This window comes from Nestor notabilis, unplaced genomic scaffold, assembly GCF_000696875.1.
Source record: "Nestor notabilis isolate BGI_N333 unplaced genomic scaffold, ASM69687v1 scaffold11517, whole genome shotgun sequence".
NCBI lineage: Eukaryota > Metazoa > Chordata > Aves > Psittaciformes > Psittacidae > Nestor > Nestor notabilis.
In genome coordinates this window covers 11,216-35,975 of record NW_009936944.1, presented here as the reverse complement: position 1 = coordinate 35,975, position 24,760 = coordinate 11,216, and the positions used below count along the sequence as shown (strand labels likewise).

Genomic DNA, 24,760 nt, shown 5'->3' with positions numbered 1-24,760 from the left:
AGTGAACATGATCTGAAAGCCCCTCTGCACTCAGCTTGTGAAAAGCACTCAGCATGTGCCGTAGCTTCTGAAATCTGTGGAACAGCTTGCATCAGTGCATGCTGGAGGAGAGAACCTTCTGGCATATGGTGCACTCCAAAGTTAACCCGTCTCCTACCTTCAATTATTTTCCTGTTTTTTCCCTTGGTGGTGCAGAGTTAGTGACATGGAGTTATCTAGAGGTGTGGGGGAAAGAATAGCATGTAAATTTATTTTCAGACCGTCGTTCTCCTGGAGTGACTCACTAGAAGTGATACTAATGTCCGAGGCAAACCTTTCAGATGTGTCATACAAAAGGTTTATTAACATTATTAATCTGTCACAATATAATTATCATCTTTGGCTCAGCAGCGTATCAGTATATGTATTACTGCTACCTTGTCTTTTGAAATGAATGTATCTGTGTGAGCTGCTGTGGATCAGCTTATGGTTGTGGAGCCATCCTGATTTCCCACAGCAGGCATTCCTTCGCCTGATACAAGGCAGGAGGGACTGTACTTGTTGATGGTATTGCCTCCAGCAGCAGGCTGCTTTGGTTTACAAACTGACTTCATTCTTAATCTCTCTCCCCTCAGCTGCATTTTGCCATGCAGCTCTCACGCAAAACGCCATGTGCTGTCACTGCCTTGGTGTTGGCCTGACGGTGCCTTGTTTGTTGTCAGGCACTATCATGTCTCCATCTCCATGCTTAGCACTGTCTGCAGAGTGTTCCCCTCTCTGACTCTGCCTTCCCCAAACCAGAAAGCCATAGACAAGTAACTCTACTCCAGCTGTGGGACACTGGGAATGGCCTGTCAGAATGAAAAAGTCGGGTAAAGCTTGGTGAGGACAGGTCGCTGTGGCTGTGGAGAAGATGCTGGCTGAAGGGGTTCTGCTGGGTTAAGAAGATGGCTCTACCATGTGTAATGTCACGGGGGTGAGGTTTCACCATGTCCTTTCTGACATAGTGGTGAAGTTCACGCATCTTGCAGATGATTAGCATGATGGGGTATCATGGTGTGAGGGGTCAAGACCTGTTAGAAAAGGGATTGCTCTTCAGTGTGAGATGGCAAGTGAAGTAACAGAGTATGTGTAGGGGAAGTAGAGGTTTCTGAGGCAGTAAAGGTGGTGTTGGAGAAGATGCCATAACAGTTGAGCAGTGAAAATCTGCCCCCACCCCAGCTGGCAATGAAATGCTGGGTAGATGCATGTTGTGTTCCAGCTTGTTGGCAAAGGATCTCTTACAGATAAATGCATGACTTTCCCTGTGTGTTAAGCATGCAGGATTATTACAGAGGTTTGCATTGTTACAAAAAGATAAACTAAGGTGCATTTTATGATGGATAGTTTGCTGTGAATTCTGATATTAACAAGTAAATCTGAAAAATTCATACTGCATCTGAAATAAGTCAAAAGACTTACAGTGAATGATTTTTTTGTGTGTGTGTCTGAGCTGCAACCTATATTCTTGGAAGTACTATTTGAGAAGCTAGCTAAATATGTTTTCAGAAGTGTTCTTTTTCTTAACAGTTATGGGGCAAAACAAGCTTTAAAATAAAATGACAGTTAAGATGAGCGTTGACAATGCAAAACAGTAGTGCGTGATTATAGTGTTGTTTTAAATATAACCAGTAACATTTTTAATGCATCAAAAATGGTTACCTGACTTCCCTACTTGATCTTGTAACTTTTTATGATAGCTGACTAAGAAAGTAAGGCTAACTTTGTGGAAGAGAAGTGTGAGTTTTACAGTTGTCCTGCTTGAAGCTTCCCCAAAATAAAAAACAAAACCCATGCCACAAGAATGTTTCTTCTCTGAAATGCATTTTGTTTGGTTTATCAATGAGGTAAAGAAAAATGATTTCATGGGATCAGAAGAAATTGGTTATCAGGATTTTAGGTTGTAGCATCTGTTCAGAGAAAGGGAAGGGCAGGAGAAGGTGCAACTTAGTTTTACTAGAAATATAAGAAGAATGAGATTTTGAAAAAGAGGTTTATGGCACTTCAGTAAAGATGCTTCTATTTTAAGAAGCTTCATTATTGGGCTTTGGGATAAGCATGACTAAGCTATGTACTGGTGTCTTAGCAACAAAGCAGATGTGAGAAGAGTTTTAAAACTAAAATTTGGCTGCATAGAGATGATCTCTGCTTGTCTGACTTATTGTAGGTCTTCCTCAAAGTCAGTAAAACTGCACCAGTGTAGAGCAGGACTTGCGCGGTGGTAGATAAATGTATTTAACTTGGACGTTTTCTTCTCATTCCTTTTTGTTTCTTTACACAGGGAATGAAGTATTTCCTGCTGCTGACTCACCCTCGCAGAACTTGTAAGTTTTCTTTAAAAATAAATTGCAAACCCCCAGAAATCCCTCAGTACCATGATGCCTGTTTTACAATGAGCTGAAAGATCTGATTCTGATCCACAAATGCGGTTTTTAATCTGTTAAGAAAACACAGTAGCACTTTATTCCAGTCACATTGGTTCAGACCCTGCTTTTTGTGTGTCAGGGTTTGTAGGAGGGTCAGTTTGTAAACACTCTTCATTTTTGGCCTTAAACTTCAGGAATTTCTTAGTGAATCTGCTCCTGATTTAGTCTCAGTTTATTCTAGCCATTGTTCTTGTAAATCTTTTTGCTCACCTGTTCTTTCTTTGTGCTACCTCCAACCATTAACAAAAAAAATATTTGAAGGAGGTATGAAACCTGGTGCTTCAAGGGTTGAAATAAATTCCTTATAGTTGGCCTTCAAGGTGAAGTCCAGTGTGCCAGCTACCCCTGCAACTCTCTGCTCTGGACTTCTCGAACCTGCCTCAGAAGGCCCCGCTGCTCTTGGTATTAGGCTGGCATAGCAGACAGTTTCTGCCCTGCAGTGACTCTTGCCTTGAGGATGGATGTACTGAAACTGGGACATCCCAGCCTTCTCTCTCACCTCTGCTAACATTCATGAACTGCTTATTGACTTATCTTTGGTTTTAATGTTTTGAGCCATTGAGCACAGCAAGTCTTGATTCCAAAGAGAAATCAAAACAGGTTTTGTAAGAGAACTTGGATGGTGACCAGCTCTTTCTTCTAGAGCTCTTTGTTTATGCTGGGGAGAGGTGAGGGGGGTTTCAGCCACTTCCTGCTACCAAGTTTTGTAGAGAAACAAGTATTTGAAAGAGGCCTGGTAGGTACGGAAGGAAATGCAGCACTGCTTTTTTCTCGCATCACAGCAGTATTCTGGCTTATGCTTTCAGGGGATATTTTTAGAGTATGTGTGTATCATACCTTAGAAAGATTCCAGCGTGGCATTGGATATGTGGTGATTCGCCTTTTCATTCTGCATTTCTTGCATGATTTTAAGGGAAGTAAAAAAACCCCACAACCAAACAACAAAACAAACCAAAACACACACTCCCAACCCACAACAAAAAACACTCCAAACCCCTAAATTTCAAGACAGGTCTGTAATGAGAAGGCAGGTGACTAACTACCTTTGTCATGGACAGCTTTTTGTGGCCTCAATACTTAATAAAAATAAATGTAAAGAATTATTTTGGGAAGGAAAAAGAATATGAGATCAGAGGGAAATACTCATGTCATATTGTTTGCTGGTATTCTGTAGATCTGTAGCATTTCTGAAAATGTTTTGAGAATCTGCTCTGTTATTAGAGATCTGGATCAGTTGGGAATGGAAATAGAAAGGATGGCATTTGTGATGAACGTTAATCAATGTACAATTCAGTCCTTCCTTCACTGTTAAATATCAAGGAATTACATTGAAAAAAACCACCTCCAGTGCTTGAGCTGTCTGGCACAGTAACAAAGCTCTTAAAGCTTCAGTAAGAAGATAGAATATTTGCATGAGTGTTGTTTCTGTTACGCTGCAGGCATCTAAAATACTTGCTTTAGTATCAGGTGGTTGCAAGCAAACATCATTACTTCTAATACTGATACATTTTTGTCACTTAAAATAAAACTTGATGGGTAACTGATTTTTCTTTTTTGCTTTGCACAGTTCAGATCTTGAAGTAAAATCAAATCACAGTGCCCAAAAATCATAATGTTGCTTGCTTTGCACGTACAATCTTCTGAAAGCAAGAGGAAGCTGTCTTTGTCCAGTCTGTGAGGATTTGACACAACCTTATCTGGGAGCAATTAACTGTACTGCCTGTGTCCCCTGTGGAGGGAGGGAGAGCTGGGGAACAGAAAAGGGAATTGGTCCCTCTGCAATATCTTTGTGTATCTACCCTCCTTCGAAAGAGGGATTCTGGTGGTGTCAGGGGAAAAAAGGAAAAAAAAAAAATCCTAAATTGCAGGTCCTTGTGTTTTCTCAGCAATGGTTCACAGGCACAACTGACCAGATACACACTGCTGTCTTATTCTGAGTTACCGGCTGGGCTTAAACCATGACAAGCGTCTCTCCCAACAGCAAGTTTGTGAGAAGCTTTGCTGCTACTTTGCAGCTGCTGGCAGTTTGATAAGGTCCAGCTGGAAACCTTCACCTGATGAATTTTGGGATTGTGAGCTTTTAATTCATTTCAGCTCATTTTTGTGATGGAAACTTCTGGTTTCTTAGGTGTAATGCACATTTACTCCTAATAAGTTTGTTTAGTGGAGTTCCCTTCCTCAGAGGCATGAATTGCCAGGGAAATACAGCAGGGATTCCCCTGTTAACATATGGGGGTTCACTAAAGTGTCTCATAAGCTTGCTTCTACTCACATGTTCTGCCCCTACCAAGACTAGGAATCAAGCAGTTGCTTTTGAGACGCCAGGTGCTTCCTAGGCATTAAGTGAGCGTTTTCCCTGGACTGTGAGAAATTTACCTTGGGCCTTTGACTTCTCCAGATGTGTCATCTATTAGAACCTGTTGCTAAAAAGTTAATTCTATAGAAATGAAATCTTCCCTTCTTGTCCTGTTCCAGCTAATTGTCTTAGGCTACGTGTTTCTAAGGGACTAACTTCCAATGATCAGGCTGTTAGTGGTGATAATATAGAAGCCAGATAACCTATGAAGAAAAATTTAGGTGGATCTTTGTTTCATTTACATTGCCAAAGGAAAGATGCTTCTTCCTATCTGATTTGGATGCTTTCTTTTTAACCTTTATAACATTTATTGAATTCTGACTAGCAAGAAATGAACATGAAGGTCTGGTATCATAACTGCCCTCAGCCTAGTTTTTGATTATCTGGCTTACTAATGTATAAGTTTAGATAACTTTTACAACATGCTGGTAGGGGCACTCGGCTGGTGGTTCTTCCTGTGGTATTTTCCCACTGCGAAGACGATGCAGTTCAGGACCCAGCTTTAAGCCTTGAGATGTAAAAGCCAGATATCATGTAATAAATTGTCTTGAAGTAACTGTTTAGTCCAACAAATAGGCTGCAAATCAACACATTTGTCAAGTGATTTCCTGTTACAGATGATAATCAACTGTTTTGCGGTTAGTGTAAGACTTGCCATTCTTCTTTGTGTCTGGCACTTGCCATGGAGATAACTGGTCCTTAATCCTAGTTTTCGTGTAAATACGGTTTGTACCATAAGTTTGAAAATGAGTTTAGGTAACTGTGTCTCCTGGAAGCAGCAGAGACGCTGATACCATAGGGGTGTGGAGGAATACGTCTCCTTTTCTCCGACTCAAGGTGAGGAGGGGCTGTGGTTCTACAGAGCAGTGCTAATTCTGAGATTGGCTACTTCTCTTCACTTTTTCATGAATTACCAGAAACACACGTGGCAGTGTTTCAGCAATAAAGAAGGTGAATAAAGCCAAGTGAATGGAGTTGACTGCTAGCTATATTTAGTACCTTGCAAAGGTGTTATGCTCATTCGCAGGTATTTTTCAGACCAAAGCATTGAAGTGTTTAACCAAAACTTGGGCTCGACCACAGAAGTGAATTCGCTGGTGCTTGGAGCTGTGCTATTGGCCAGTTTTTCTAGAAAGAGAAGATGGGTGTATGGGAAGATTGGGATGTTGTCAGTCCAGCCCTAGCCAAGTTTCATTTGACTGAATCCATTGAGTCTCAGATAAGAGCTCCTTCATTGTGCAACAGCAACGCCTCTTGTGCACACAGCCCAACGTGTCGTATGTCCTCTGATTTTGTTTATGTGAAGCTTCTTGTGCCCCCCAGGCAGATCTGAGCACCGTGATTTATTAGAACTCAGCCAGTGAAAATGTTTGGGGTGGCTGTCTAAGTAGAAATGCATTTAGTCTGTCTTACATACTCGACTGGTTTCTTGAAAAACAAAATCCTGAGTTGACAAATTGTCCTAAAGCTTGGGAATGCATTGTGCTGTGAGATTTTCCAAATAAGTTACTCAGGTCTTTTCCAGCTGTATTCTCCATGTTGTATCCAGTGATGTAAGAACTGCCTTGGAGAGGGAGTCCTGTGCTTTGGGATCCCTCTTTTTGGATATTCAAGCTTAAACATTATTGCCTTTGCAAGTTCCACAGGCACTGTCACTCTATTGCATCACTGTTGTCCGCCTTCAAGACTTGGAGTTTTTATAGCATCAGCAGCTGCACTGTTGGGCAGGAAGGGAAGTTTCCCTTTATGTGGGTATTCCTGATTTTTGTGTGGCTGCTGGTGCTGGGCTGAGGTTTTTTTTTTTTCTTTTCCTCTTGTGGTATAATATTCACCCTGAGAGGGGAAACATCTTGAATACAGGACGTTGTGTTTCATGGGTGTTGAGTGCAGTGTGCTTTCAGGTTTGTCTTTGCCAATAAGCCTGGTACCGATTACCCCTTAAGAAGCTCTTTTCTCTGTGTCACACACATTGCTACTGCTTGCAAGCTTAAATTGCAGGAGCACTCAAAGACTGCAGTGAACTCCAGCTCTTTTGAACTGGAGGTGCTGCTTGTACCTGTGATAAATTGTAGGCAGCCCCAGAGGCTTTGCAGTCTGAAAGGCAGAGGCAGGGTGAGCAAATTGGGACTGGGATGCTAAGAGGTGGTGCTGCAGATTTACTGAGATAATGACAGCTGTCCAATTCCTTTCCCTCAGACTTGCCCCACTTAAAATGAAGAGGCATAATAAGTAAAGAAAAATAACAGTAAAAACCTTAAGGTTTATAAACTGAGTCTTTAGCTTCTCCACATTTTCTCCTCCAGTGCTTAAAAAAGAGGACAAAAGGGAGAGATTTCATGTTGCAAAGAAGAAAGTAATAACATTCAGATGTGTCCTAGTACATGGTTTGAAGGAGAAGATAAAGTCAAAGTTAAGTGTAAGTTTGGGTAGCAGATGCCTCTGTGAGACAGTATACCTTGAGAACTGTTCATGTAGTCGTGCTGAGTTTCATCTGACACCTGAGCATTCATAAGGACATGCAACATCAAGTTACTAGTTTAAAGAGGAATAGAACTCTGAAATACAGACTTGACAGTCATCAGAATAAAGTGTTAGTGTTTATCACATCATAGTGCCTAAGATTACCGTTTTCTTCAGGTACAGTGGAGAATAACTGTGCCAGCGAGTTCTGAGTTTCATTTGCAGACACTAACTTTTACCTTGTAAGACCTGTATTCAGTTCTAAATTCTAGAAACAGCGTTCAGTGAGCTTTCGGATACATTTCTCTCTTTCTAAGTAATGATTTTACTAAATAGAGCACTTTCTTTATTCCCCTTCTGCTTCTGTTTTCAGGGCAAGGCATTTCAGAGAGAGCATCAAATTTATCCATGAATGCCGGCTTAGAGGTGAAGGCTGCCTAGTTCATTGGTACGTATACCACTTCTTAAGGGTTTCTTCACCTTGATTTAGATGTGCATCATTTCAACAAGTTAGTGTTCATCTCCATTTTATAGCAAACTCCTCTTGGACTGAGATGCTCCCCCCTTTATTTGAAGTGGCCCAGAAGATTTACAAATATTACTAAAGCCTCATGCTAGGACTTTTGAATCACTGGAGTGGGCAGCTGCCTGGAGATAAAAGGAGCCCAAGAAATTCTTCTTGAGCTTCTCTTCTTATCAAACCTTGTTGCAGAATTGATTTGATCTGGGATGCATTGACTAGAGACATACTGTTTATTTCTCATTATTTTAGTCATTGTTTCTAAATGTGATTTCCATAATTCTAATTTAATTAGTTTCTATAACAGCTATTTTGGTGACTTCAGAGTTGTTAAAAAGATTTCCTCTGAACAGAAATTGGTAATTTTTTTTTCCTGTTTTTTTACTTTACACTGCTGAAGCATTCACATGTTGCATTTGTTAATAGCGAGTCTCTGATTGGAAGGACGCTCCTGGGGCTGTAGAAAATAGAAAAGGAAATCCCACCCTGGGTTTTTTCTTGCTCTCTGCTATTGATTGTAGTCTTTATGCTATATGTCCAAGTGACATATCTGAGTCTGTATCTGGAGTCAGAGTCATCTTGTGATATGAACACTGGACTTGAACACAGACCCTCAGCATAAATCCCCTGTTTGCTACAAACTCATACAGGGCTGTGCACAAGTCATTTGGTCAGTGTCCATGTATGTAAACCAGGGATAATTAGCCTGAATTCTGATAGAGTTTTAAATCCCACAGATTTAAACTTGTGAAGCATTTCAAAAGCATAAACTGTTCTTGAAATGCCAAGTGAAAGAGTCTGGTACAAATGTAACTTAAACATATTCTTTATACTCCCAATTGTAATAGTTGGGAGTTTTTGGTCCAGTGGTGTCAAACTATTAACAGCGAATGCTTATTACATTATCCCAGTGTTTCATCTGGTGAAACTGGAGTCCTGAGAGTTGAAGTTGCACAGTGCATGGGTAGCAGAAAGAGGAAAAAAACTCAAGCAACCAGCCATATGTACTTCAACAGTTCAGTTAAAGTTCATTTCAGCCCAATGAAATGGAAGATTTTATGTGTAGGGAAGAGGGAACAGTCTTACTTTGCTGCTCTAATCTATATAAGCAGAAGAAAATGTGTGACTGATTTCTAGATTATTAAAAAAGCAAATTAACTTGGAACTGTGCACTGTCCCCTGTCTTTGAGAAGACTTGATACTTATTTCTTCCTTTGCAGTGTCATACAAATTACTACTTAGAACCCCCTTTCTCGATCTTGTCATAGATTTGTTCTGATACATTTTAAAAAGCATCACCAAAACCCTTTAACTCAAATATTACAATATTTCTTCTTCATGGCAAGCAGCACAGCAGTCTGCTGTGATGTTGAGGGGTGATGTTTTTACTGTGACAGATGAAGTACAGCACTACTTCAGTTTATTACGCCACCCTTTTCATGCAGCCTTGCAGGTGTCTCCAGGAGTGTGACATTAGTGGTTGCCTACATCATGACCATCACAGACTTTGGTTGGGAAGATGCACTGTCTGTTGTCCGTGCAGCGAGGTCCTGTGCCAATCCGAACATGGGCTTCCAGAGGCAGCTACAGGACTTTGAAAAACATGATGTTGATCAGGTAAATGAACTGCAAACAAATACGCTGTGAAATACAACCTCAGGTCAGATCATAGGCTACTTTCCACTATTTTTTGGTCTGGGTGGCTTATCTGACTCCCTGTTTTTGCTTTGAGGGAGTGGCTTCTTAGCCAAACCTGCTCCACTGGAGAGGTGCAGGTAGAACTGAAGGTGTCAGGGAATGCTAGATGATGGAAGAGATGAAGCACAGCATCTGAACACCTCCTGCCCAACTGTGCTCTCAATCCAGTGATTGCTTCATGTGTGCTAAGACAATACAAGACTGACACCTTCAGAGAGGTAAAAACAAATGAGTTGCTCAGAACACAGCAGAATGACCAACCTACAAGTACCAGTTGCATGGAAATAGTGGATTTCCCCTCAACACATTAGTTTGGAATAGTAAGCAGGAAAGAAATCACCATCAGAAATCTTTGATATTCAGGAATTAAACTAGGTTTTCATTATGATGTACATGTCATGTTCTCCCCACCTTCTGTGGCTGAGACTTTATAAATTTTCTGATGTGAAGAACATGAAAAATATTCTTTTTTTTTTTTTTTTTTTTCCCCCCTTAGCCTTGGAAGGCTTTGTAGGACTAGGAGAACTGAGGGAACAGTAAGACTGCAGAGTGGTTTTCATAAGATAAAAATTAGTTTCTTACCTCTAAAAAGCACATCCCACGCAAAAGACCTGCTCCCTGTGGGTGATCTGTAACTTCCACTTATGTTAAAACTTACTCTGCTGTCCTCTCTATTTTCCATTGCTCAGCATGTTGCTGTTCTCTGGGCTGTTATGCCTATCATGCTTACTAAAAATCAACAACAGAGGCAAACCAAAATCAGAAAGCATAATACGTGAGGCAAAGGATGTTGGTTGTTTTCATTTTTATTTTTTTTTCTAATTCCATGCGTGTCATTCAGCTGCAGAAAGCTCAGAGTTTAGAAATTACCAGTTGTTTTGCATGATGCAGTTTGCAACTGTAAATATTTGTGTGTTTTTGTTAATATTTAACTGAATGTTTCCTGGATCGTTTGGGACTGGTGTAAATGGTAGAGTAACTGATTTTTAAGAGACAAAAGTCAGAGGGGGACTTTCCAGACTTGTCTCCTTCCTCCCTTACAGTCATTTCTGCTCTAATTGGTCTGGGCTAACAGCAATGACAATTAAGGCTATATGCAAATAGCCTGATAAAGACAGTAACGTCTCTTCTGGGTTTTTTTGTTGTTTGTTTTTTTTTTTTTGTTTTTTTTTTTTTAAATCCACCATGGACGACACATTCTGCCTTCTTTTTTTTACCGAGGGGGAGGCAGTACATTGCAAAAAGCAATATCCACCTGTAGTCACTGGCTGGGCCGTAGTTTCTTACTGTTTCTTAACAGCAACCACATCCTTAGCAGGTGTCTGTTTACATACCTGATTTCAGTGGAATAATGCCATCTGCCATGGGTGTGAACTTTTTTCTGATTTCACCAGCATGGGTGTTTTGCTGTGCCACTACAGGGCAGTATCCTGTGGGGTTTCTGGAATGGGGTCCTCTGGATCTCAGTCTTACAGGAAGGGATTCGGTCACTAAGGTCACAAGATGGTTTGGACCAATTTCAAACTTCTGTGTGGTAGCCTGAGGCTTCAGATTTGACTCAGGACATTATGATCATTTAGGGATGGGAGAGAGTAACTATATTGAGGTCTTGTTTCAATAAATTATCTGTATGGATAAAGCTGTCCATAAGCCCCAAACAGAACAAGGCTATGAAAGCTAAGGCTTGAAAAATTAATATTTTCCCCACTGGAACAAAACAATTGGGGTCTGTGTCTACTTGCTGCTTCTGCAGAGAGGAGCAATGAGATTATTAATGGACTAAAATTCATCAACTGGCAAAGAAATGACAGAGAAGGGTGTGATAAAGGCCTATATAGTTGAGCGGAATAGAGAAAGTGAACAGGTATGATTTCCACTCTTCCCTGTGATGTGAGATGGAGCTATCAATTGGCAGGTCCCAGTCAAGGAAAAGGAGGGGGTTTTACACAATATGTAGTTATGGAGCTTGTTGGCATCCAGATACCTTATGTTAAAAACTTATGGATTCAAAAAGTGATCTCATGGCAGAAAAATGAATTTGTTGCTATCAAACACGGAGAATACTGCCTCAGCCTCTGGAAGTACCTGAGCTGAAAATTGCTGGAAGCTGAGGAAATGGTTAGGGAAAAGATCACAGCATTATTGCCCTGCTATTGCCCAATTCTTTCTTCAGTATTTAAATCTGACTACTCATACCAGGATACAGAGCTGGGCTGACCTTCAACTGGACCTGGTACTTCTGTTACCATGAACCATAGTTAGTCATTTATGTCAGTAATATAGAGTACTATTCCATAGCTTTTACAGCTCCTGGATTAGCTTCCATGCTAATTCATCTTATTGTTTCTATATGCAACAGGACGAGGGTGCTTTTAAATCCAGATGTCCTTGCCTAGTAGGTGTTCTGTACTCTGTATTTCTCCAGTCAGCCAAGCTGTTATGGATGTATGTAATTTTTAGGGCATATAAGGGATCTTGGTGATTTCAGATGTGCATTCCTGTGCCTAAGTATTCTGTGTTGTTGTTGAGGGACATGCAATATTTGGAGAGCTTTTCTTTAATCTGCTTGTGTTCGTAAAGGCTCTTGAAATCCTGTAGGACAGGAGGGAGTATTGCTTCTTCAGTCTTCTGTTATTGTTTCATCATATGGTATATGTATGTTCAATTTCTGCAGTTCAGGCAGTGGCTGAAAGAAGAATACGGGGAAAACTCTTCTCAGGATCTGCAAGAAGCCAAAAATCTTCTGAGTAAATACAAAGAGCAGGCAGAGTTGCAGCAGAGTACTGGAGGAAGACAGTGGAATAACAACTTCTCATCTGTGCAGTCTCTCTCATACAGTAACTACACAACAGAGACCTAATTGTAGGAGGTTGATTTTATTATTTTTTTTCTTTCTACCTTTGAAAAACATCTTGCCATAATTTCCATCCCATCTTCAGGACTCTCAGCAGTAATCCTGCAAATCATTGATTTATCAAAAGCTTCTTGATGAAAATACTGCATTATGTGTGTCTGTATGAGTGTGTTTCACACAGTTTTATAATATGGGCAGGATCAAGTTCTCTGTATGCCCAGGGACGTGATCCAGTTACTGTGGCTGAGCCAGTTAGCCAGCCACAGCTAGTATCGCCTTAGGCCCACATTGCCTGGCATTTGCTGTGAGGTTAGCTCAACTCCTTTCATTGGAGGCTAGCAAAGGGCTCTGAGAGATGAAGTCTGGTGATTCAAGCTGTGGCAGTTTGACATCTCTGCACTATTAATGTGGCAAAGATACTATTGCACCTGGAGAACTCAAGTCTGTCTCTGCTGCTCTGGTTCACAGTCCATTGACAAGTAATACTGCGGAGGTGGGCTTGAACTTGAATGCTAGGCTGCAGACTGGAGTAGGTGAGATATGGGTACATGTACGTTTCTACCAACAGTAGCATCTAGGAGAGAAGTGGGACAGACAGCTCTGACTAATAACATCTTCAACTGCCACAGTTGTACTTGCTTCAGTGCACGTGAGACAGAGTTGTTGGTAGAACTGCCACAGACCAAGAGCACCGAGACTTACCACAGCTCAGCTGATGTGCAGTGATTTAAGCCGTAGTCCCTTGATTGAGCATCTTGTCTGCCAACATAAGCTTCTCTGGAGAATAGTGTATCAGGTCTCCAGTGCTGCTGAACTTCATTCCCTGTGGAACACGTGCCTCTTCAACACACGCCCCTGCGCACATGATAAGGTGTCTCCAAAGAGTGGGCTCGGTGTGAGTGCGAGCACCTGTTTTTCTTTGCTTATGCTGTGGTTTGCTCTTTGACTTCAGCTACCTCAAAAATGCTGTTCTTGTCATTGTGGTTGTAAATGCAACCTTGAAAATTGCCTTGTGTAATCTTAATCTGACACTGAGTAAGTGAGTGCGTGTGTGTGCGAGAGTGTGAGTGTGCATGTATATTCCACAAATGTCTGTATTTGAGGAGTTCATTGTTTTCTTTCAAAACTGCCCATATTTCTCACTGGTTTAAAAACTGAGTTGTTTGAATTCAACTTACTGCCATTTTAAAACCACTATATGTTTTGCTGTGATCAGATTTGTAGGAATGCATTTGTAAAATATGTGTTAAACTAGGTTAAAACTAGGGGCCATACTCTGCTCTTGGCAACATTGTGTGTTTCTGGAATAGAGCCATTGCCTGACTCAAGTGTATTCTTAAGACTGTAATTTCAAATATGTCACCAGGGATGCTGGACAGCATATTGACTTCTGATGGTATAATGGCAGGTGGCACTGATGCCAAGATCATGATTTCTTGTCTTTGACTCAGAGGTTGGAAGGCCTATTTTTCTTGAAGATTTTAGAAAATAAAAAATACTTCCCAAACAGCCAGGATAGAAGAACAAAACCAAACCCCTCATTTGTTTAAATGTGGTGTATATCACACTAAAAGCTATGCACTGAGTGAGAAGCAGTCAGCACACTAAATAGACTGTTGTCTCTTTCAAATTCTTCATACTTTGACCTCCCATCCCTTCACAAGATTCCTCTTCATGTGATTTCCTGCTTGCTTTGCGTGGCAGTGAATTCTTTGGATGGGAGCAAGGCTTTTGGGGTGAAATAAACTCTAACTGTTAAGTTTCTGTTGCCAAGTCTGTTTAAAAAATGTTATGGCTTGTGAAATATGGATCTTGCATATCAGTAATAGTCAGAAAAAAAAAAAAGGAATGGGAGGGAACTGGTCTGACCATTTGTTTCATCTAAGTCCAAGGTCTGCATCAGGGTTTTCATTGCACTAAGTGCTCTGAGTGTACTGAACACAAGAGCAGGATAATCATGTCTGTGTTGCAGTAAGAGATGCTGTTGCATTTGGAAAGGTGCTGGAATTGACTTTGTTTTCAAGCTTGTAGCTAAATGAATGATTACCTACTTACTATATCCAGCAACTGCTCTGTGTTTGCCTGACAAGAGCAGCCTTTTGCTCTTGAAGATGCTGATCTCCAAATAATTGGCTGTTCAGGAATTCCAGCACAGCAGTGCCCATGTTGGCAATCGCCTCTGTGCTCTGAGGGCTGATGTAGTAATTGGAAAAGACTTTGCTTGGTAACAGGGTCTGAAATGTGTTCAGGATTCTGTTCCTGAACCCTCTACTCATAATAGGATACGTAGTGCAACTTTAGCCTGTCCCCAAAGGGCAGCTTTGTTGGAAGCATTCTGCTTGTGCTCTTGCAGGTATCTAAGCCGGTCCATTCTGTAGCTGACTGCCAACACTATGTATTCCATAACACTTGTGGCACTCTTGTCCTTGCGGTAGTAAGCTTGTGAGTGCTGGTAAGTTGGCAATTCTTTATTCTGTTGTGACAAATGCAAAGTAAAATGGGAGACATCTGTTAATGTTTGTGTGTCCAAGATTATTCTGTACCAGATTTTTTAAAATAGCTTGGTTTTTCCCAAAGAATCAGTCTCACAAATAGAATTTTTTTAGAGCTGAATTTGGCCTTAGGGCCATATAACCACATCAGTGTGTACTATGCTGCAGCTTGAAAGCAAATACAGGGTAAAGAAGGAGGATGGAGGGAGTGCCATATTGTCAGTAAGTGGAAGTGCTCCTCTCTTTTGAAAAGACAGAAGAGGTCTTTTCTGTAGTCTCTTGTTTACTGTTTAGTGGTTTATATACTGCATTTAGGAGTGGTGAAAGAGCAAGAGCAGTCTAAGAAAACTTAAATCTGGTTTGTCCATGCAGAGCAGAACGACAGTTCACACCTTAATTAGCACAAGGTGCAGAGGAGAGAGTAGCTACAGTTCTTACCTTGGCCTCTTAGAAAGGGAGAGGAGCTAACACAAACTGAGAACATGACATGATTTGTCTTCCAACTAGTCTTTCAGTGGCAGTTTGTAGGACTTCTCCAGCTATCTGGAACATGACTAGACCCCATCCACCTCTTAGTAGTTGGCCTTTATAGTGTAGATGATACATTTGGTTGTTTCTGTACTTCAAAACACTGTTCTCATTTTGATGTTCACTGGAAAATGTATAAAGTTTATAACACTTATTGGATATCCAGATTTTAAATGTAAAATTGATTTTTTGGGGGGCTAAACTTGACTTCCACGTGTGATTATAAGCAAATGCGTAGTGTTCTAGGATGTAGGTAACAGGTAAATGCATTAGTATTTATTACCCTGATTTTTAACCTGCTTCCTTACTTTTTGTGGTTGAGTAGGAAGATTTGGCAAATCATGTATCTGCTTTTTTAAAAGGGCACTGGTTGCTGTAATGGCCACTGCCTATAAAGAAGTCAGTGAAAAATTGCAGTAATTAATTCAGCTAGTCTAAGAACTCTAAACCTGGTAAGCTTCTTGATTCTTTGTCTTCCTGGGCATCTTGGCGAAGCCTTGATTGCTTTTTCCAAATGTTTGTATTTAATACGTTCTACAATTTTTTTATAAATAAAAGTAAATGTTAACAGCTGACCTGCTTGCGTATTTCTTGAAATCAGTAATAGTGTTTGGAAGGCTTCTACTCACTGTATCCCCACAGGTACAGTAAGAGTACAAGACTAACTCATTTGGGTACTTAGATTACTTTTTTTCTCCTGCATACAGACTACTTGAGACTTCCCCTCTCTTCACAAAGTCCTTCCAGGTGAGTTCAAGAATCTACAGTGTAAGCATCTCTTGATAGTAGTCCCACAAGAGGCTGTTGCATGTTGTGCTCTCACTTACTGTTGCTGGCCCATCATTGTGACACAGAGTGTGTGGTGAATCCAAATTTTTCATTCTCTTAAAATGCCTTGTTTACTATAGCACACTGATTTAGGGCTTACAGATAATCTATCTGTAAAACTTAGCTGATTTACTGACAGCCAAGACTCAAGGCTCTCAGAAGTGGTTTGTCCAAGGAAGCTGGTGTAAGTGGCAGATGGAAGGTGGAGGGGGATATTAAAAGCTTACATTGTAAGGGGGGGGAAAGCCCCGTTTAAATTCCCACAGATAACACACTGTATTTCTGGTTTGACACTAGCTCTGCTATGAGGGTGATTCTGGCATTGTAGCAATTAAAACAAAAAACCCCAAACCAAACCTAAAAACCCCACCAACCTGAAGGTATATTCAGTCATGCCTAAGAAGCCAGATCTCCTGGCCACTTCAGTCACTGCTGAACGCTGAACTTGCAGTTCAACTCCCTCATCATGAAGGCAAAGGTAAATGCTCAGGCACAGTGAGATTTGGGTCTTTTCTTTTTGTCCTATTCCCTCTCTCCCAGTACTTGTTAGTTTATAGACTGCTGGGAATGTATGGATGTTTCCTGAGGCATTGCAGGGATTCAACTAAGTAATGATAGCCTTTCGCAGAGTAAAATTAGTGTGTCTGTAGATAGCTTTGAATGTGCTAGATGCACCTTGTTTGTAATACACTGAAGATTAACTGAAATACAAGTGAGATGGCTCTGATTTTATTACTGTTGTCTCAGTCCTCTTCCAGTTTTTCTATGAAGAGATTTCAAATTCCATGTAGCCTGCTATATGAAGCTTGAAATAGTAGTGTACTTCCCTTCTATCTGTTATCCGTAGCAGTGGCTTAGATATGTGTGCTATAGAATTGATGAGACAGAAAACATGTTTAAAATATAATCCCTTGTGAATTAGGAAAATCTCTTTAAGTTTCAGAGGAAACTTTCCCCTATCCCCACAGGAAAACAGCAGCTTTCAAATGAAAAATACACTGCTGCTTTGTCTTCCTTCTGACCACTTGGCACCTCTCACGTGTAAAAGTTGTGCTGCAACCATGGTGCCATACTTCTGTTCCCAACTGTGTGTCTCATCTCATTCAGTGTTCTGTGTAACTGTTGTGAGTTCTAGAAAACGGCAGTTCTGACCTGATTCTTGTAGGCCTGTCCCACTGTGCAGTAAGCTGAGGGACCTGGAGGGTAAACCTACATGCCCTTAGATGTGCTCATAACCTGACATGGAGTTTGGGGTTTGCCACCAAATTATGAGAGTTCTTCCAGCTCCTCAAGAAGATTGGACTGGGGGGGGTGGGGGGGTGTGTGGAATGATGATGGTATCTAGAAAATATTAGACAGCATGAGGAACACGATCTTGCACTGTACAGCATTTCTGCAGAACCCCCTGGAGACACAAAGCATGCGACAGAAACAGCTATTTTCACACTTTGTTCTCAGCAGTTTTAAATGTGGTTCTCGTTTTCCATGTGCCCCATCTCCTGTGTGTTTCACTATTTCACTAATTCACAACTATTTAATTGCTACATTTAGCTGCTGTCCAGTATTATTCTTCTTCTCTCACCCAGGGAACAACTTCTTCTTTACACATATTTGAATGTGTGCTTTGCTCTAGTGAGTTATGCAACCTGCAATTTACCAAAAGCGAGTAGCTTGTGAGTAGCAAGATGACTTCCGGTAGTTTCCATGTAGTTTCTAGTGTAGTTAGCAGGAGTGGGCATCTAATGAAGTGTGACCAGGTGCCTTTTTGCCCTTGAATGACTGCATAGCTCAGTCCTTGTAGAAGACTCAAATCTGCTTGTGTGAGCTGAACACATCTGCAGTAAATTGGGAGTAAAACTCATTTGCAAGCAGCCTCAAAAAAAAAAAAGGGATTTTCAGCCAGACCTGCACCCAGTTTCCATTTTAGTTGAGGCTATTATGAATATGCAGGTTTGTACCCTCTATTATTCATTGAACTATGAGTAGAGAGATCAGAACCAAGATTTCCAAGCTACTTTAAATGCAAAGTGTTTTTAAGTTGTTTGCTCTTTTGGTCATCTATTCACACAGCACAGGCAAAGCACACCTTTAGATCTGGGCAGATGCATTTACAAATAGACCCTTTGAAAGTCTGAGTTATTATTCTCCTTCCCTTTTTTCTGTGAAAGCCAAGTGAGTAATTTTTCAGATACAGGGGATGGCATTTTTGTTATGATTTCTTCAACCTCTTCCCTTCTTCCTCTCCTTTTCCCTTTTTTGTGTGGTTTTTTTTTTTTTCTTAATAACTGGTGTATCCCAAAACTCTTGAGTCAGTATAAGTGAGTGCCAATGTGTGACTTGCCAACAATTTGTTGCCTGTGTTTATTAATAAAAAAAACCTTATGTTACGGGGTTGCTGATCTAATTGACTGTGTTAACAAATACAGTTCTGCTGTTTGTGCATCTGTCCTGTTGTGGTGGTTGTTTACCAAGCCTGACATGATTTCTGTGGATGTTGTCATCTTCTGTGGTGGTCTGGCTCCTGTACAACACTGGATGCTTTGGAAGAATAACACTGGTCCATGACAGTGCTGAACCTGACATTTGAAAAATAAAAAAGGGATATTTAACTTTCATTTCTATGCTAAAAAGTAGTGTTTGTTGGTGAACCAGCATCCTATGCAGGTTACTGATTACGAACAGTGTTTTGCTTGCTTCTCTCTATTCCTTGCTTTTCAAGGCAAAGTAGGATTTTGGTGAAAGACTAAGTAGGGGAAAAGTCTGCCCTGTGTTTAGAGGAAGTATGTGTTGAAGATGTCAGATTTACAGCTGTGTCTATGCATGCTCACTGCACATTTTCCCAAGGATTGCATTTTGTAAGTATTTGCAAGTAAGTCTGCAGCATGTAACTTTCCCAGAGAAACTACCTACGTAATCCCTGAAGGCCTCAACAGAAGAAGAAAAGAAGAAAAAAGCACCACAAAACACCACCCCAACCCTACGTGCTGTCTGTGCAAGCTTTGGTCAAGTCCTCACATTTTAGACATGAGAGTCTTCTGTTCTTGGGTAACTTACTTTATAATGTCTGGTTTGCAGTGAGGTTCTTACCAGACCTGATATGATCTCCGTTCCCCTGGAAGGTAGGGTATGCCATGCGACGGACAGCTTGTGTCCTCTGAGTACAGCCCCATTTTTGCAGAAGTCTGTAGACTGGGCCCATTAGCAAGAGGCAGAAGGTGCCTCCTGCACACAAGTGAACTGCTTGGGCCTTTACTGCCTGGTGCTACCATTTAACCTGGGGAAAAAAGAAGTCTCTTCTGTTCGAGAGCGATGAAAACCATTTGCATTTCTGCAAAACTTGGAGGCTGTACAAGTACCTCTGTCATTTCTTAGCTGGGTAAGGCTTTATAACTCTAAAGTCAGTAACAGAACAAAACCCACCAGGGTCTATTTTAGTGATGTACTGATTCACTGCAAGTGCTGGACTTCATTGTTACTGGAAGGATCTTAAATACTCCTGCTCTTCCTTACCCATATTTTCTTTTCAAGGGACTGAGATGGGCCTTCTGTCATGCTTAAAGCTGACCTTTGTTTCCCCAGGGTGGTCACCTTGCATCAAGTTGACTGTACTGGAGGAAACGTAGGTCTTGTGAAATCTTGCATATTTCTAGCCGGTCTTTTTCTCTCTTCAAATTATATATCCCTGATATGCACATAAATTTCCAAAATGGTGTAGAAAGGGTTACAAGAGCACCTGCGATGCAGAAGGACAGGCTAGGAAGTTCAGTAGTCTCTTTTTGATGCAAAAGTCTTGCGGCTTTAGCTTACCAAGAAGGCCATCTAGTCAGCCACCTTTGTCCAATCCATAAAATGCTGGACCGAGAAGCATTGGGGATTCTGTTCCCAAATCTGCAACTTGCTGCGTGACTAGGCAAATTGCTTCAGTTCTGGTTTGCTTCATTTTCCCAATAAACTGGGAAAGAAGTGTTAAGACTTTCCCAGGTGAAGTTCTGCAAAGCCCCCAGTGGAAAGCACTGTGTCAGTGTTGGTTGTGTATTGTTCAATGAAGTATCTGCCCTCCATCTGAGGGGTGTTGATAAACCTTTGTAACAGTGAGATTCTGAAGTAAGGCAAGAAGCTGTGATGTCTTCTTGCTTATTCTCAACACCTGAGTCCCACCTGCATAGGAATGGTGGTTGGGTGTTGATGGAGAGAGGGAAAAATCAAGGTCTGATTCCCGTGGTACTGGTTGCTGTGTTTCAATGTGAATTACATCAAATGCAGATGTTGTAATTTCCATATGGAAAAAGATGAAGTGAAATGGAGGAGGTCCAGAGCAATTCTCGTTATGACTGCCCTAGACAAATTCATCCCACAGGTGCATCTGTAGAACATAAGATCTTGGGTGAAAATGAAATGGTGGGAATATGTAACATGCCTGTGACATCAAGAATGCTGTGGGATGCAAGCAGAGGAGGAATAGCATATGGAAAAAATTAAAGCATGGGATACCTAAAGGCAACACTGTAGAAGCCGGTGATACACGTGCAGAGATATGTTTCATGCACTCCAGGAAAAAGTCTTCAGGCAAAAAAAGGGAAATGGAATCTCTGCTGTTCCCTATATTTTGGATATACGGTTACAGTAGAAAAAGCAATGTCCTGATTTTCTCCTAGGGTTGTGCTGGAAAGCAAGTACACATGGGGAATACATCTAATAAAAGCTGCTCTGGCAGATGAGAACTGGAGGAGGAACAAAATTAGTGCCTCCTTGCCCAAGCTGCTGCTGCTACTTTTGGACTGTTTCATGAAAGACATGAATTTGATGCATTTCCAAAGACACCTTGGAAACTCCAGGCAGCAGAGGAAGGGACTCCCCCTGGACTTTGCTGTTTTACTCTGAACACATTGCACTTGAGTGAAATGCAGTCAGTGTCACTTCTCAGGTCGTTGCTGGGGGAAGCTCAGTGTGTGGGGACTGACCCTCCGTTCCTTAGTTTGATAAATCAGGAGCCTCAGTGCCTTGAAACACATTGAACTTCAAGCAGGGTTGGGGAACTTGCAGTGCCTGCTGTGGGCACCTCAGTAAAACTCCCTTTAATTTCCAGCCAGAGTAGATGCAAACTGTGTATCTGAGAAGCCTCTGCCTTCCCACTAATGGCCAAGGTCTCCTTGACCTCTCCATGGCTGCCTCCAGCACTAAGCTGGGTTGTTAGTATAGTTTTAGTCCCTTCAGGCCTCCCTCCCTCTCTTCAAGACTGAAGACAGTTGCTGAACTCTGTACTGCTCATTTGTTCAACAAATTAAACACTTTCATTATCTTTCAATTTGGAGCATGTATATTAAGGTGGTTAGAAACTAAGATGTTTTACCTAGGTGAAAATAACCCATGTGAGGGCAGGGCTGCAGAAATAGCAGAGGTAAGAGTAGGGAGAGCATGGCTTGGTGAGTGCTCTGAGAGTAATTTACCAGCTCTGATGGGAAACAATAATGGGGAGGAAGAAACAGTAATCAGTGAATCAATCCACTCGTTTAAAAATACCTCCTTTTTGTGGCTTTGGTTACAAGAATGCTTTGTGGGAAACAGAAGAAAGGCATTAGTAGTTGTTTTAAACAAGCCATATTCTAATTTCATGTTTCATGAAGTCCTGTGAACCTCTGAGCAAGAGAATTTCCACCCATGTGTGTGCTGGGAGAAGAGGGAGGGCAGATGGGCAGTGGATACGTTAAGCAAGCAATTGCAATTAAATAAGCAGGAGCTTCTGTGCATAGTGCTAAACTGCGGTTAAGGAGTACATTTGTTTGAGAAGGGACAGGATGAGACACTAGAAACCCCATTTCAATAGAACCTACCAAGATGGTGCCTGAAGGAAATACTTGACTATGAAATTGTGAGTAAAGGCTGTTTTCTCCTGGGAAATGGTAACACAGAGTTGTGCTTCCACCACCTAGAGTAAAACCCGCACAGCGATAAGGATTGCCTGCCTGTGCATGATTCCATAGGCTCTGTGCTTCAACATGTGGCATATCCTGGCTTCCCAGGGGACTCCTCAGTTTGGGTGCCTCCAGATCTGAGTGTGCAGAGCTGGGCCAGGGCTAAGTTAATGACCCCGTCCAGCTCAGGCTGAACTGAGCACAGAGCCATGGCATGGTGTACTGGTGCACCCCAGGCAACTGGGAGGCAATTGTAACATTGAACTGATTAGCTGATTGCTAATATTGAACATGTTCTGTTTGGGAGAGGATTAGCCTGAAGACCTGGAGGGGAAGCTTTAACATCGAGTGCAATCCTAAAATAAGTCTTTAATGCACATTTTGACATTCAGAAGTCAACGATGCTTTGGGCAGTTTTGCTTTTTAGCCACCCTTCAAAGGTGGGTGATCGATATTCTTGGTCTGTCTCATGTTGTTGCAGTTTAGGAAACCGGAGCTTCACATCTCAGTGATGATTTTTATCAGGCCTTGCAGATGCCAAGTCATTCCTGGAGGGAAGTCATAGCAGCCAGAAAAAGGAAGATCTCTGTTATCATATACGTTCCCTTCCACCTGTCAGTAATAATTAGATGTGGGAAGATTTTTATGAAGATCACATTCTAGAGAGGGGTAATTTATGTGTTTGAACAAGACTATTGATAGAGTATAGCCTAATCTTAAGGTTTCAAAAGAACATGCAGCAAGGTGGTATGTTTAAAATCCTCCTAGATTCTGATAGCTTGAACAATAAACATGACAACTACTTGACTTCTGGAGATGTCTGCTGTGATAGTCTTTGAAAGTAACACAGAAACTGTATGAAAAAGAAAAGCTCACAGTCATTGTGTGACTTTGGGTTGTCATCAAATTTCTCCTTATCCTACAGTCTTCTAGAGCTTTGCACCAATGATTCCCAGTTTCTGTCACTGTTGGTGTGTTGGACAATCATGATGCACGCTTGTTAAAAGCCTGAAGGTGAACAGCCATAACAGATAACCTGATCTAAATGGGGGTTGTAGTGGCCTGGCTCAGTGAAGGAAAGAGAAAAGCATCATGTTCTTAGAGGAAAGCTAAGCAAGGCTTTGATCTTGTTCTGTTGGTTTCCTGCTGCTTTATCACAAAGGGCATAAGGGAAAAGCTCTACAAGCAAATAGCAGCGCCTGTGGGAGCTCTAAGGAAGATTAGGAGGAACTTTCAGAAACTGTGTAAGTTTCCTGAGAAAGATATGGTGAGCTAGAGTTAAGCTTTTCTGGATTTTCTGAAAGGGCAGAAAAGATGGCTAATACTGTGTGTAAATGGAGATGAAAGGAAAAGGACTCTTCTTTGAGAATTATACTGAGTACTGTAACTTAATGCACCAAAAAGAAAAACATAATACAAAAAATGAAAATACAATGCCTAACCAAGCTGATGGTTTTAGACCAGAGTGTATAGACAAACTGGCTGCTAGTGAACTGTACTTGGCAGTGCCATGGTTACAGCACTGTTGTAACACTTGTAGTGAGGAGCAGGAATATGAGGAAAGAGCATGAATGCATCAGTAGAGAAGATTGGGCCCAACACTGTATAATATCTTCGTAAGTGATCTAGAATATGGGATTAAGTGCACCCTGACCAAGTTTGCCAGTGATACCAAACTGAGCAGGAAGTGGACACTTTGGAAGGGAGAGTGACCCTGCAGGATGACCTGGGTAGGCTGTAAGAGAAATAACAAGAACCTTATGAAGTTCAACAAGGACAAGTGTAAGGTCTTACACCTGGCAAAACACAATCCAAGAATGCAGCACAGGCTGGGATCTATCTGGCTGGGGAGCAGCTCTGTGGAAAGGGACCTGGGGGGGTCCTGCTGGACAACAAGCTCAATGTGAGTGAACAGTGGGCTGCTGTGATGACGAAAGCCAACAGGATGCCGGGTTGCATCAACAAGGGCATCACCAGCAGAAATAAAGAAGTCATCATCCCACTCTACTCAGCTCTCCTCAGGCCACACCTGGAATACCGTGTTCAGTTTTGGTCCCCACTATGCAAAAAAGATGTGGAGAGGCTGGAGATGGTCCAGAGAAGGGTCACAAAGATGTTCAAAGGACTGGGAAGCCTTCCCTGTGAGGAGAGGTTGAGAGAGCTGGGTTTGTTCAGCCTTGAGAAAAGAAGGTTCAGGAGAGACCTTACCGCCATGTTCCAGTATTTAAAGGGTGGCTACAAAGATGAAGGCTCCCTTTTCACAAGGAATCCCATGGGAAAAACAGGGGTAATGGGCACAAGTTACTCCCAGGGAGATTCTGACTAAAACACAAGAGGAAAATTTTTCTCAATGAGAACAATCAGCCACTGGAACCATTTCCCCAGGGAAGGGGTGGATTCCCCAACACGGGACACTTTTAAGGTTCAGCTGGACAGGCTGCTGCGACATCTTGTCTAGACTTTGCTTTTGCCAAGTGCCCAGCCAGCAATCCCAGAACCACGCAGCCACTCGCTCACTCCTCCCCCTTCCTCCCCCCGCTCCCGGAGGGATGGGGAGGAGAATCGGAGGAATTCCCGGGTTGAGATAAGATAACTCCCACGGGTTGAGATAAGAGCACTCCAGTAACTAAGGTATAATACAAACCACTACTGCTACCAATAATAATGA

General features: G+C 41.7%; 1 protein-coding gene across 1 annotated transcript in view; it reads left to right on the top strand.

Moving 5' to 3' along the window:
- DUSP22 (dual specificity phosphatase 22) overlaps positions 1 to 13,009 on the top strand; it is a gene marked incomplete at its 5' end in the record, with an annotated part of 33,857 nt that extends 20,848 nt beyond the window's left edge. Inside the window, 4 exons of the mRNA XM_010018594.1 lie at positions 2,309 to 2,342; positions 7,634 to 7,708; positions 9,226 to 9,397; positions 12,153 to 13,009. Of these exons, the coding sequence (XP_010016896.1) occupies positions 2,309 to 2,342; positions 7,634 to 7,708; positions 9,226 to 9,397; positions 12,153 to 12,338 (467 nt within the window). The remainder of the gene's footprint in view (positions 1 to 2,308; positions 2,343 to 7,633; positions 7,709 to 9,225; positions 9,398 to 12,152) is intronic.
- Positions 13,010 to 24,760: the final 11,751 nt, after the last annotated feature.